General features: G+C 39.3%; 1 protein-coding gene across 1 annotated transcript in view; it reads left to right on the top strand.

Annotated features, from left to right (window-relative positions):
- The window catches only part of krit1 (KRIT1 ankyrin repeat containing), a 46,111-nt gene extending 34,869 nt beyond the window's left edge, over positions 1 to 11,242 (top strand). Inside the window, exons 10-17 of the mRNA XM_078417525.1 lie at positions 1,021 to 1,128; positions 1,476 to 1,632; positions 2,532 to 2,683; positions 4,221 to 4,387; positions 6,672 to 6,759; positions 9,395 to 9,601; positions 10,526 to 10,642; positions 10,791 to 11,242. Of these exons, the coding sequence (XP_078273651.1) occupies positions 1,021 to 1,128; positions 1,476 to 1,632; positions 2,532 to 2,683; positions 4,221 to 4,387; positions 6,672 to 6,759; positions 9,395 to 9,601; positions 10,526 to 10,642; positions 10,791 to 10,880 (1,086 nt within the window). The 3' untranslated portion in view covers positions 10,881 to 11,242. The remainder of the gene's footprint in view (positions 1 to 1,020; positions 1,129 to 1,475; positions 1,633 to 2,531; positions 2,684 to 4,220; positions 4,388 to 6,671; positions 6,760 to 9,394; positions 9,602 to 10,525; positions 10,643 to 10,790) is intronic.
- The last annotated feature ends 3,539 nt before the right edge of the window (positions 11,243 to 14,781 follow it).

Genomic DNA, 14,781 nt, shown 5'->3' with positions numbered 1-14,781 from the left:
GTCTGTACGAAATTTGTACATTCTCCCTGTCACCGTGTGGGTTTCCTCCGGGTGCCTCCCACACTTCAAAGACGTACAGGTTTGTAGGTTAATTGGCTTAAATTGTAAATTGTCGCTCGAGTGCAGGATAGTGTTAGTGTACAGGGGTGACCACAGGACTCTTTTTGATGAAGGGCCTGTTTCCATGCTGTGCCTCTAAAGTCTAAAGTTAACATAGATCTCTGCAATGTCTTTCTTAAAGAAGGGAAACAAAATTGTATTAGTACTCCTTGTGCCAAAAATGAGGAGCTACGAGGAGGAATGAAGATTTTTTTGTGCTCATTGACGTTTAGAGGAACAAGAGGCAACCGCATCGAAATGTAACATTCTGAAAAGGCAAATACCTGCGGATGCTTTATCTGGCTCCTAAACTGGGGAATTTAATGAAATAAGGAGGCCACCCAAATGTTTTTGGTCATCATTAGGAGGTCAAAAGGTCATCAAAAATGTCTAGAGATGCAGCCTCAGGCTGCATTGTCCAAGTTGAGTCACTGCTCTGCGCGTGCTTTGCCTCATGGACGTTGTTGGAAGCCTGACCACCAGCTCAATCCAACACAGAAGCGCTTAAATAAGGGCAATCACAGGGATAATATGCAGGGGAAACAGAGACACAGTGGGCTGGATCAAGCATTATGCCTCTTCTCTTGCAGATACTTTTGTCCTCTGCATTCTTGAAATATTGTTTTTGCTTTACAATAATTGGTAAAGGGATAGGGAAGGATCCTGAGAATCATTGAAAGAGTGTAAAGTTGCTGTCACAATTCACAGGTCTCCACCTGAAACGTCACCCATTCCTTCTCTCCGGGGATGCTGCCTGTCCCGCTGTTACTCCTGCGTTTTGTGTCTATTCACGGTAAAACACACAACCGTTTGCAGCCAAACAACATTGTATGAATCATATTTTAATAATGAATGTTGTTATAGTATCACACAATACTTGCATATTCTGCAAAATTATTTTATGCATGTTAATTATTTTAGCATATTGTGGATCAGCAAGGAAGGACATCATTGCATGTCTGCACAGAAAACAAACAGAACGATTGGGAAGCAACGGTACAACTCCTTACAGATGCACTGAATAAGCCAGTAAGTTCATTTATTCTTTAACTGCCGTAGCTTGTTCATAAATTAGACATCCCAAGCTTTGCATTTTATCAGTATTTAAATATTTAATGTATCTGAGCTTTTTTACTTCAATAATCAAAGTATAGCTTTGGTGTTTTGTTTGTGTCTGTGAGGTTTATTAATTTATGCAGGATTCTTGAATGTGCTGGCAGTTCCATGCACCAAAACCAGACCCGATGTTTCAAAGAGCATGTTTTTAGGAATACAATCTTTAACAGAGTTTATCACATGTTATTATGGGAGAAATAAACTTTACCAAAACATTAAACAAATAGTTGAATTTTAATTTGTACTTTTTTATTGTTTAGTATGAGAAAGTTCGAATTTATCGTACCGATGGGTCATATCGCGCTGTTGAACTGAGGCATGGAAACAATACAACAGTGCAGCAGATTATGGAAGGCATGCGGCTTTCACAGGAAACACAACAGTATTTTACCATCTGGATCTGCTCTGAAAACCTCAGTAAGAAAGTTGACAAAATAATTTAATACAGTACATGGATATTAATATCGTAGTGTAAGTTAAGTGGCCAGATATTGAAAAGGATTTTATATGAAATGTTAAAATAAAAAGTGTAAGAAAATAACTGCAGATGCTGGTACAAATCGAAGGTATTTATTCACAAAATGCTGGAGTAACTCAGCAGGCCGGGCAGCATCTCAGGAGTGTAAGAAAATAACTGCAGATGCTGGTACAAATCGAAGGTATTTATTCACAAAATGCTGGAGTAACTCAGCAGGTCAGGCTGTAAGAAAATAACTGAGATGCTGCCTGACCTGCTGAGTAACTCCAGCATTTTGTGAGTTAAAATAAAAAGAATGATATAGACATGCTATCAGGTGTAATTTTAGTAAACATTTCCAACCACACTCATCAATTCTGAAATACATTATATTTGTTATCTTTGGTACTTTTAGATCTCCCACAAGGGGCCCTTTTAGCATACCTCATCGATGCCGACCATAATGTCAAAGCTAATCCCAATTGTCCTTACTAAACTCATATCTGTCAACACTTTTCCTATCCATGTACCTGTCCAAATGCCTTTTAAACATTATAATTGTATCTGCCGCCACATCTCCTCTGGCAACTCACCAACCTCTGTATGAAAAACTTACCCTTCACAAGACCTTCTGTTAGATCACATCACGAACTCAATACATTTGAGATAGTTTACTTGCTTTGTTTTGCACATATACCGTGACAATTTTCTTTTGTTCTTCCAATAGAGTTGTGACACTCCATCAGCCTTGAGCTTACACATTTTTTTGTGTACAGCTATGGCTTTTAGTCATATTAAGTGTGTCTAACGGGTGTTAACTTCTGCTTCATGAGAATAAAATGACTCTTTTTTTATCTAGGTTTGCAACTCAAACCATACCACAAGTCTCTTCAGCACCTGCGAGACTGGCCGGAAATTGTGATGGAATTAACATGCCTTGATCCCCACTTGGAAAAACCCCAACTTTTCCTGCGCAGGGATGTGCGACTTCAGCTGGAAACTGAGAAGAAGGTTAATGTTCCTAAGTTGTTTACATGTTTTTAACTTTACAGTCACATGTTTTTAACTTTAATATTCACTATTCTTCCACTGCTTAAAAATAGACTTTGGATATAATAATAAAGATTGCAAGTTTTGACTTTGACTGAAAATTAATTGCAGCTCATAAGGAAATGTGTTGAAATGGTAAGCTGGTCATACAGGAGGTCTGGCATTATAACTCATCGTGTTCTAACATTTTTAATTAAAAAAAACGATAAAAAAAAATAAAATGAATAATCATGAACATTAAGATAAAATTAGTCATTGTAGTAGAATCATTAAGCAGACTTTTCTATCTTCCCGTCAATCAAAAATAATCAGTTACTGATTTAAACCTATTTTATTGATATAATAAGTTTTTAGCTTTAAAGTATCAGTTAGATATTTGGATTCAGTTTTAAATATTTTCTCTGTTGTGATGTTTCTCAAGGTTTTTTCTGCTTTTTCCATTATTTGTTTGTCTATGATGATAATGGGATAGGCTGCACTTCACTCCCACTACCATCGAACAAAGTAATAGAAACTAATAGCAATCTAGAGCTTTTATTTATTTTTCTATTAAAATGTTTCCAGTGTTTTGCAGAATTCTGGGATTGGAATTGTTGCCCTTACTTATACAATCAGATGCTGCAATTTGCAGTGCAATCATATTGAGATTTTCATTGGGTATTGCATGCTTTAGATGTGGGAAATAGTGGGCGAGTCACCAACGCTGTTCTTCTCTCGTTAATATTGCGGGCTGGCAGCATACAAATTGCTTCCTCCACATTCCATAGATTGTGAGGTTTGGATCGCCAGGTTTGGGAAAGGATGTTATACGTAATGGAAAAGGAAAGTAATGCATATACTTGATCATTAACATAGTTGACACTTGTTTTGACCTACATATATTCAAATACAGAATTTTTAGTGTGTCAATTTTAACTATGGCAGTTTTATTTTACTATTCAGCTTTGTAGATTTATCTTGTTCATTGTTTTTTTAATTATCACATACGCATTTGCAGATGTGGGTTTGATATAGTGTCAGATGTTTAAACATAGTTTACATGGTACTATGTACATAATATACATTTGTATATTTAAAATGAAACGCTCAGTAGGTAAGACATTATTTGTGGATAGAAAAGCAGAGTTAATGTTTCAAGTTAAAGACCCTTCATCAGAATAGAAAAAGTGAGAAAACTAGTTAATATTGCAGAGGTTGGGGATGGGTGGATATGTCAAAGGGAATATCTCAGGTTGGGTAAGGTCCTCTCTTACATTTTTATTTCGCAGCTTCCCACTCTCTGCGACTTCCATTCCTACAACTTCCTCACCTTTCCTGCAACATATATCTAATTTTCTCTCTTCTGATGAAGGGTGTCAAACCTGAATCGTCCACTCCACTTCTCTTTGCAATTATGTTGTCTGACCTACTCAAAGATTGCAGCATTTTCTCTTTTTATTTCAGGTTTTGGGCATCTGCAGTTTTTTGATCTTCATGTACTATCTCTTGTTTATTAAAGGTGGACGATCCATTGGCTATCCTCATTCTGTTTGATGAGGCACGTAGCAGCCTGCTGAAAGGATTGTATCCTTGTGTTGACAGCCAGTTGATAATTCTGGCTGGTCTTCTTCTTCAAATCATCTATGGAAATTATGACAGTAAAAAACATAAGCAGGGATTCCTCAAGTGAGTATAGTTATAAGTGACATATCAAATGCAGACTGATCAAATCCACAGGGATTTCAACTTAAGGTTACCAACTGTTTTTTCTGCTACTTTGTTTCCTTCATCTTTCAGCTGGTTATTTTATTTTTTTATGGATTAGAAACTTTCTATTATTTAGTGCTATTAATGAAGACATCCAAGTCAATTGATTGAACCTGGGAAACCTAGGTCTACCTTATGGTAAAACCTTGAATATATTGAACATGCTTTTTATTATTTCATATTATAATTAATATATTATAACCCTCTTTTGTCTCCGTTAATCTGTTCTGTGGAATAGCAATTAATGAAAACTCTTTGACTGGATTGTATTTTAATTCATAGAACATAGAACAGTACAGCACAAGAACAGGCTATTCAGCCCACAATGTGCTGAACATGATGCCAGCACCAACTCTTCTCTGCCTGTGCATAATCCATAATCCCTCCATTCCCTGCCTATCTAAAAGTCTCTAGAATCCCACTATGGTATCTGCCTCAACCACCACCCCGGCAGCACATTCCAGGCACTCACCACCCTTTGTATAATAAAAATCTTAACCTGCCCATCTCCTTTAAACTTTGTGCTCTCACCTTAAAGCTATGCCCTCTAGTCTTTGATTTTCCATTGCTGGGGTAAAGATTCTGACTGTCTACCTTATCGATGCCTGTCATAATTTTATATGCTTCTATCAGGTCTCTCTACAATCTCCGGCGTACCAGAGAAAACAATTCAAGTCTGTCCAGCCTCCCTGTTGCTAATAGCCTCCAATCCTGGCATCATTCTGGGAAACCTCTTCTGTACCCTTTCCCATGCCTCCACGTCCTTTCTGTAAGGGAACGATCAGAACGGAACTCAATACTCCAAATGCTGCCTAACTAGTACCGTAAAGCTGTATCATGACTTCCTGATTCTTTTCTCAATGCCCTTGACCTATGAAGGCAAGCAGATCATATGCCTTCTTTATCACTCTATCTACTTGTATATTTTCCCCTTACATTCAACCTGCCAAAGTGCAACACCTCACACTTGCTCAGTTTAAACTCCATCTGTCATTTCTCCACCCATTTATGTAGCTGATCTATATCCGCTGCATACTTTGACATCCATCCTCACAATATTCAATGCTTTAATGGGCACTGCTTTCACACAGCAGTTTAACAAACAAAATCTTTACCCCAATAAAAACATAAATCAATACCAGTACAATTTAGACAGACTTGAAGACAATCTAATAAAAACTTTTGTTGCATCAGCTGTTGTTATTATTTTACGCTCCAAGTTCAGAATCTGAATAGCATCCTCTCCAAATCCAATATATTTGGCCTTGAGCATTGTGCCAAAAAGGCATGCAGTTTTACATCTGGGCTACATTAATTCGCCATTTCCTTTTCAGTCAGAAAGTGTTTTGTAAATTCAAAATCACAAAGGAATCTTGTTTGCAATCACCCCTTAAGTTTGATAGGTAGATGTTAAGTTCAAGATTATCAATAAATATGTTGTCGTTTTTTCATTAAATTTCAATAAGGGACAATTAAACAGTTGAAATACTTAATTTCATATATTTTTTCATGATAATTTTTGCTTAAAACATAAATTCTGTTAATCTCAGCAATTGAGTGAGAGCTTGTAGAAAAAAGGTAGTGTCAGTATTTTAGGTATGTAAGCCTTCCAAGCAAACCCATTCTTTATCTTAAGAGGAACTGGCTGAGTTGCATATTTATAAAATTTATCTTTTCCCTTTCAAACTTCATGTATTTTCAATTTATAAATTTTATTGTAGATATTAATTTATTGGACATGGGAGATTTTCAGTTTGCATTGACAAAGATGGATGTACTTCCTCTTTTGTAAAACTTCTATTTTAATTTGAAATATATTTCCTTCGGAAATGCACATTTCTCATGGTTTAATGAAGTAAATAATGAATGTTTTTCAGTATCATTCTACAGTTTCTCACAGGCATGCTGAGTTCTTAATTTACCCAATATCTTTAAGTGTGTACTGTCCGTAAAGAAGCTGCACCTAATTAATTTATCTTCCCATCCAAAGAGAGACAGGGAATTTAATTGTAATTATAAAATTAATCTCGACTAAGATCAGAGAGATTTAAATAATACAAGAGTTTCTGCCATGTCTCGGACTATCTTAATGCCATGCATTTACTAATAATTCAGTTAATTTTGTTTTGCTATTTTACAAGATATTTTTCCTTACCATCTTTCAGTGTTTCTAACTTACTTGTGTTTCTTAATATATTTTCAGTGAGGAAAATCTCAAGTGTATATTACCTTGCACCAAACTGAAAAGCAAGGGGCCACATTGGATTGGTAGGATTCTACAGGAGTACAAGGTCTGTTTCAAGATTTTTTTTGATATTTTACATTCTACTTTTAAAACTGAACTTAATTTTCTATATATTTTCTCAAAATTATTTTGTTATATAAGCAACAAATATTTTGCTGATATGCAAAATGCTTTTACGATATACAAAATAATTTACTACTATGATATAAGTCAGTTCATGAAAGACAAACACACAATAAGCGTGTTAAGTTCTCAAAGGACAATCAACCACAAGTTCTCATACTTGTAAATAAATCCTCATAATTAGGTTATTTGTCTGATTATGGTTTTAATATGAGGTAATTACACTCCATTTTTAAATCATAAGTAACACAGAATTAGTTCATCCCTGAATCTTGGCCTTGGAGTCCCAATCTGCAACTGGCTGCTAGACCTCTTGACCAGCAGACCTCAGTTGGTTGGAATGGTTCATAATATTTCCAGACATGTGAATTTTCCGCGTTTCCGCGGATTTCCGCGTTTTAAAAATCAATTTTCCGCTCTTTCTGCATGGTTTCCGCGTTTTTCACTTTGCCAAATAAACGGAGAAATCGGATTGAAGAAAAGAAAGAATAATAAATAAATGATGTATAGACTTGTAATGAACACTAGGGTTCCGCTAAAGGTCGCTAAGGATTCCGTGAGAAATCCCCCTCCCCCCCCCCCCCCCCCCCCCCCAGCGAAAATGTGGCACCTAGGCTGGGCAAGGCAGCTAATCTCGACCTCATCGGGACTTCCATGGCCAATTTGTCAATTCGGTCGCTAGAGGTTCCGCGAGAAATCCCCCCCACGCGCCCTGGAAGTCTCTCCGAAAATGTGGCACCTAGGCTGGACAAGGCAGCCAATCTCGACCTCATCGGGACTTCCAAGGCCGATCGGTGGGTTGAATTTGCAACCTGCGGCCGGGGCTCTGGAACTCCAGCCCAGCAGGAGCCAGCAAATCACGTTAGAGGCAGGAAACATGTTCCCAATGTTGGGGGAGTCCAGAACCAGGGGCCACAGTTTAAGAATAAGGGGTAGGCCATTTAGAACGGAGATGAGGAAATTATTAAGCCAGTGGAGGCCAATTCTCTGGACGCTTTCAAGAGAGAACTAGATAGAGCTCTTAATGATAGCAGAGTCAGGGGGTATGGGGAGAAGGCAGGAATGGGGTACTGATTGTGAATGATCAGCCATGATCGCATTGAATGGCGGTGCTGACTCGAAGGGCCGAATGGCCTACTCCTGCACCTATTGTCTATTACCTCTTCTCTAACCAAGGAAAAAAGTTACCATAACTCCACTGAGACATAATAATTTAAAAAATCTTGATTACATCTCTCAGCCATTCTTATGGCAAATGGTATGTATTTCAAGTCCTCTTATAACAGGTATAACAGATAACAGAGCTTTATTTGTCGTTCGGTACCGAAGTACCGAACGAAACTACATAGCAGTCATAGAAAAAAAAAGAACACAAGACACATAACCCCAACACAAACGTCCATCACAGTGACTCCAAACACCCCCTCACTGTGATGGAGGCAACAAAACTTCCACTCTCTTCCCCACGCCCACGGACAGACAGCTCGTCCCCGACCGACCCGCACAGTCCCCGCACCGGGCGCTGAAACGTCCCGCGGCCGAACCGGGCGATGAAAGGCCCGCGACCAAGCCTTGCGCAGCTAAGTCCCGTAGTCGAGCCGCACCGGGCGATGTCAAGTCCGCAGTCGAGCCGCACCAGCGATGAAAAGTCCCGCAGTCGAGCTGCACCGGGCGATGTTAAGCCCCGCAGCCGAGCTGCACCGGGCGATGTTAAGCCCCGCAGCCAAGCTGCACCGGGCACTGTTAAGTCCAGCGGCCAAGCCGCACCGGGATGTAAAGTCCAGCGGCCAAGCCGCACCGGCATGTAAAGTCCAGCGGCCAAGCCGCACCGGGTGATGTAAAGTCCAGCGGCCAAGCCGCACCGGGATGTAAAGTCCTGCGGCCAAGCCGCACCGGGATGTAAAGTCCAGCGGCCGAGCCGCAGCGGGCGATGTTAGGCCCCGCAGCCGAGCCGCACCCCGCGCCGTGAGGAAGAGAAAAGTTCCCCCCCCCCACACCCACCCCCACCCACCCACACCACCACCCCCTCCCACACATACACAACCAAAAAAATACATATAAAAACCATCCCAACACCGACACACAACAAAAAAAAGACGGACAGACTGCTAGTCAGCCGCTGCCGTTAGGCGCCGCCACGCCACCATTACCAGGAGCATCCATGTTGCATGTCATCTGGACCTTTACGTGTGTGTAGATGCATTAAGGTTTCTTCTTATAAACCTCTAGGTTGTGAGCTTCATACAGGTATTATTTCTACATATGCAGAACATTGTATAATGATTTGTTTCTTTCACTGTTGAAATGTTTTAAACAATAACTTTGAACACACATTCGACAAACCTCAAAACAATTACACAGAGTAAATATTTTTTTAATTTCTCGCTCAAAAAGGAAAATGATATATTGTAAATTATGTTATTTGTTAACAACAGGATTTGTTGCAATTTTTTCAACTGCAAAGTAGATGTGAAAGTAATTTGCAGTCCTTGTGCCTTTTGAGCAATTGCAGTGTTTTCCTTTGAAATATATACCTGAAAGAATGTGATCTCTAATAGAGCCTAAGCAGCCGTGAAGGGATCAGTAAGGAGATGCACCATCTTCAACGCCTCTTCCTGCAAATTTGCTGGGAATTTCCACCTTATGGAGCAGCTTTTTTCACAGGACAAATATATACCAAAGCTAGCTCAAGTGGTCATAAAGTTGTCAAGGTCCACGTGGGTGTAAACACAAGAGGTCTGCACTTGTTAAACATGGAAACTAAGGTAAATGTATTGTAAATGTTCCAAACAAAGTAGTAATATAACAAATTATAATGTAATAAAAAGGAACTGCACAAGCTGGTCTCCAACTTTGATAATATGACAGGTATGGTGTGAAGAGGGACTGAGTTGATGGGCAAGGAATGGAGATCGTAGCAGAGAATTAAAGATGTAGATTTGGTCTTCACGATGGATGTTTGGCGGACATTTCTTCGATAGCTAATGTATGAAAATGGAAGCCATGTTTTTGATGTTGCCTAAAGACAGCCAATTAATTAGAAAAAGGGAATTGTGGAGATTAGTGTAGGAAAAGAAAGGGAACCCCTTACAAATAATTATCAAGTGTAAACTCGAACAGGTTCAGTGCTGGCATGTCTAGTTGGTACAGAAAGGTTTTGGGACATTGCCCAGTGTGTAGGCAGCTCCTAGATGGTATATGTAGTTGTCCAAGGCATAAACTCCATCAGTATATATGTATTTTTTATATGAACAGGTCTAATTCTATGAACGGATAATTACCTCAGCACTAAACTGCTATAAACTTTGTATAAGGGTTGCAGTCCATACTTTGTCTTGCATAATTATGGGATGGTTAAATCGTATAAATTTATATATTGCATTATTGAACATTTGTTATATTGTTCCGTTAATATATGTAAAAGCTGCAGCTTTTAAGAATTTCATTGTTCTGTTGCTGGTCCATATAATTAAACACTGTTGACACTTGATTGTAGCTGAGAATTGTCGATCCAGAGCTTATGTTTGTAATTCTGTTTTCTTCCTCTTTCTACACCATATATTGTTGCAAAAATATATACAAATTGATAATTTCTAATGGACATTTTAATTGTTACTGGCATTTACCATATACTTGAGAGTTACAGAAGTGAATAGTAATAATTTCTTGTCATGTCCCATTTTTGCTAGGCTTTGCTGATAAGCCTTAAGTATGGCTCCCTCATGTGGCAGCTGGGTGAAGCAGATGCCTACTTTCAAATTCACAGCTTGGAAAATAAAATGAGTCTTGTTGTACACACAAAGCAGGTAAGAAATCATTCTGAACACTCCTGAGATAAAGATAAATCTTTCTTATTTTAAAACCATGTCAGCAATATCTGGTGACAGTTATTATTTTAATTTTCTCTTTTAATTTATCTTTCAATTACATTTATTTTTTGCCTCCATCCTACAGGCTGGTCTCATTGTGAAGTTACTGATGAAACTAAGTGGCCAACTTAGTGTAAATGAAAGAAATTTGACAGAAAGACATGCATATGGGTAACCATTAATAACTAGTATGAGTTTTGCCTTGGCATGAACTCTTGAAGTCCTAATGTAGTTTGGCTTGGTAGAACAAAGGGAAAGAAAATGCTATCTTTGGATGTTGTGGATTTTTTAATGTATATTTATTTGTATGATAATGAAGAATCACTTACTGTCTTTCTTTTCCATGTGTCTGTTCCTTTAACAAGTGCTTCATGCGCATCAACTGTCTATTAGATATTTTCATTGTTTCTTATTGCTAAAGAAATGATTTATTCAAGTGGAACAAATACCAACCGTAAAGTATGCTTTACCGTTATAATTACTGCATTGTATCTTTTTTTAGCAAGACCATTTATAAATATTGTAATATTAATGTCACTGTAATTTGTTATAAAATAAACAGACAAAAAATTGTTTATTGTTATTTTTTCTTTCCTATATTACCTTTGTAAAATGGTTTGGAAAATATCAGAAGCTTTGCCCACAGCAATCATTATGAATTTGTTTTTTAATTTAATGGATAATTTGAAAAGCCGATAAGATGTAGGGCTTCATCTCAAGGTGTTTTCTGATTAAATAACTGTATTTCAATACTACGCATTAGTTTAATGGTACACATTAGAACAGCTTCTTCCCTGTTGCTCTCAGACTACTGAAAAGACCAGTCGTAAGCTAAGTCGTGACCTCCTATCCTATCTTATTACGGCCTTCCCCTTTTGGTAGAATGCTAGTGCTATGGACATTGTGGCCTACAGCTGGTCAAGGTTTGAAGATGTAGCCACAGATGTTGCATGGATATCCTGCGATTTAACTGAAATGTCTCCAAATTTAGAGAACTATCAATAACTCATCTTAATGAAGAAGTTTACTTATTGGCTCTCCCAATTGAAAGACAAATGTTGAACATGTTTTTCATTAAAATAGATTTATTTAATAGACTAAAATTGTTGACCGAGAGGATTGTTGTGAATATACCTTTGTCTTTTAAGTTACACAGTCAATTGAATGGTGCTGCCCGTGGCTGGTAGTTCCAAACAGAACCAGTCGTGTCAGCCGTTCAAACTGAAATAAGTCCTGTAGGGAGGGACTGAGAGTCCACAAGTTAGATTGATTCAGGGACCATTGCGAGGTCTCACGGACAAACAAAATGAGGGGTCCAGTTTTACTGGGGCGGTTGGAAAATGGTTGTATACTTGCTATTTCACAGCAAGCATGTAGAAAATAAAATGTCATTGATTCCTGTGGAGAGTCGAGACTTGCGGATTAGGAGAAATAGAGGGCGGCAATAACTTTTAATTTTTTTGCTATATAATGTTTGGAATTATTTCTAATTATGTTTGTTTAGGTGGATGGCTAGAGGTAGCTTTGGGAACCTGAGCCAGGCAAGCAGCCAGGGGCAAGGACTGGAAATAGACCTGCATATGCGGTCAGGTGTAGGAGCTGGAGAGCTGTTCTTGGCAAAGAGGATGAATAATGCGAAGCAGTGAATGCAGACCATTCTCAAGTCAATGTGTGTGTTTGTGTACGTACTGTATCTGTGCTGGGCGGCACCAACACGTACTAACTGTGCCCGTACAGCAAAGCCTGTTCTCCAATTGTCATGGTACTCCTTGCCATTGGGTCATGATCTAGATCTGTAAAGTTCTTGCTATAGTTGGGGTGCAACAGCTACTCATGTTAAAGTAAACCAGACACTGATGATTTCCACTCCATCGAGTGAAATTCAGCAAGCACAGCGTCATAGACAATACCCAGAGTGAAAGACTTGAATGCCGATCCACTGTCGCATTCAGGAACTCAAATGCATTGACATCTATATTGTCACAATGAGTGGTAAATAATGAATGATGGCTGGCTGAAAGAAATAGGCAAAACACAAAGTGCTAATGGAACTCAGTGGGTCAAGAGCATCTGGGAGAGAATGGACAGGTGCTGGTTTGGGTCAGGACCATTCTTCTGACTGAGTCTCTTGTCTATTCCATCCCCAGAAGCTGCATGATCCACTGAGTTCCTCCAGCCATTTGTGTTTTATTAAAGAACAGGGTGGTGGCTATACGTTCTTCGAGAGTCAAACCAGAATGGGAGTGCCTCCTGTATTTTTTTTTTGGCTGACCCAGTCTGCATCCCAAACGGAGACAAACTGATCCCCCCAGGTGACTGGGAAGGAATGCAAGGCACAAATTGCAAATAAGGAAAGTTTGGAAAAAAAAATGTAGATGTTGTAAATCTAAAATAATTATTGAAAACATTGGAGATATTCAGTAGGTCAGGATGCATCTGTGGGAAAAGAAACAGAGTTAATGCTTAAGGATAAAGACCCTTTGTCAGATGATTCCGGTTGAAGATAAGCGTCTGCCACCTCAAATGTTAACTCTTTTTCTTCTCAAATATGCAGCCTGAGTTTCCACAATTTTGTAAAAATTAATAGCAAGAAAGGTTAGCATAAGTCCAACTGGGTCTTTCTCTTGGCAAAATGCTGAACCATAGCATGGTCATAACAAGGTACTTTAGCAGACAGATAAGGAAAAATCTGACACTACCCCTTGTACAAACACTAGCACTTATTATAATATATCATTATACAAGACAGGTACTTCAATTGTGTCCACATCACCCGGTCATTATATTGTTTACTGCAGATGCTGGTACAAATCGATTTATTCACAAAATGCTGGAGTAACTCAGCAGGTCAGGCAGCATCTCGGGAGAGAAGGAATGGGTGACGTTTCGGGTCGAGACCCTTCTTCAGACTGAATTGTTTATATTGTTTACAGTGTACTACTATGTTTACATATTCTGTTGTGCTGCAGCAAGTAAAAATTTCATTGTTCTATCTGGGACATATGACAATAAAACACACTTGACTCTTGATTTCCATAATCTTCGGTTTTATTTCACACTCTCAGGTTGCCAGCTATTTACGATACGATAAAACGTTATTCGCTCCCGGAGGGAAATTGGTCTGCTGACAGTCACAACACACAAGGTACACGAAAACTTGAAATTAAAAGTGGAAAAAAAAAAGACAAGCAACTGTTGGCTGGCTGCCGTGTGCGCAGCGACTTCACCCTGGGCAGAGGATTCTACGGTGCCCCTCCTCTCCCTCACACCGGGTCCCCCTTTGTTCACCCACCGTCCCTCACAGCGGTCCCCCCATGCTTGGTCCTCCATTGTTCTTCACGGCGGTCCCGGTTGCCTTCATGGTTATATTCCTAGCTCCGTCTGAGGGGTTTGAACTTGCTTTTGTAGCAGAAATGAGAGGGCAAGAGACCACCCCTCGCTGGCAGGAGACTCGCCACCCCTGAGCTGCATTGTGACATGGATAGGCAATGCATCTGTTCCCTCTGTTCTCATTCATCTCCTTTTATTTACATCTTCTGGATGTCCTGCCGTCACCGGCCTAACTTTTCCTATTCCAATTAAACATTTAGTTTTACTCCCCACAGAGGCTGTCTGACCTGCTAGCCATTTCCAAGCAAAAAAAAGCTTCCAAACAAACAAGAAATCTCACTTAAGATTTCCAGAATCTAGTTTTATTTTTGCACTTCTAGCTTGCTAGCTATTGTTCCCAATGTTTGGGGAGTCCAGAACCAGGGGCCACAGTCTTAAGAATAAAGGGGAGGCCATTTAAAACTCAGACGAGAAAAAACTTTTTCACCCAGAGTTGTGAATTAGTGGAATTCTCTGCATGCAAAAGGCAGCAGAGGCAAATTCACTGGATGAATTTAAAAGAGAGTTAGATAGAGCCCTAGGGGCTAGCGGAATCAAGGGATATGGGGAGAAGGCTAGCACTGATTGTGGATGATCAGCCATGATCACATTGAATGTCCCGCCCCCCTGACATCAGTCTGAAGAAGGGTCTTGACCCGAAACGTCACCCATTCCTTCTCTCCTGAGATGCTGCCTGACCTGCTGAG

Source organism: Rhinoraja longicauda, chromosome 2, assembly GCF_053455715.1.
Source record: "Rhinoraja longicauda isolate Sanriku21f chromosome 2, sRhiLon1.1, whole genome shotgun sequence".
In the NCBI taxonomy this organism is placed as follows: Eukaryota; Metazoa; Chordata; class Chondrichthyes; order Rajiformes; family Arhynchobatidae; genus Rhinoraja; species Rhinoraja longicauda.
The sequence above is the reverse complement of the archived record's forward strand: the minus strand, read 5'-3'. Positions and strand labels throughout refer to the sequence as shown.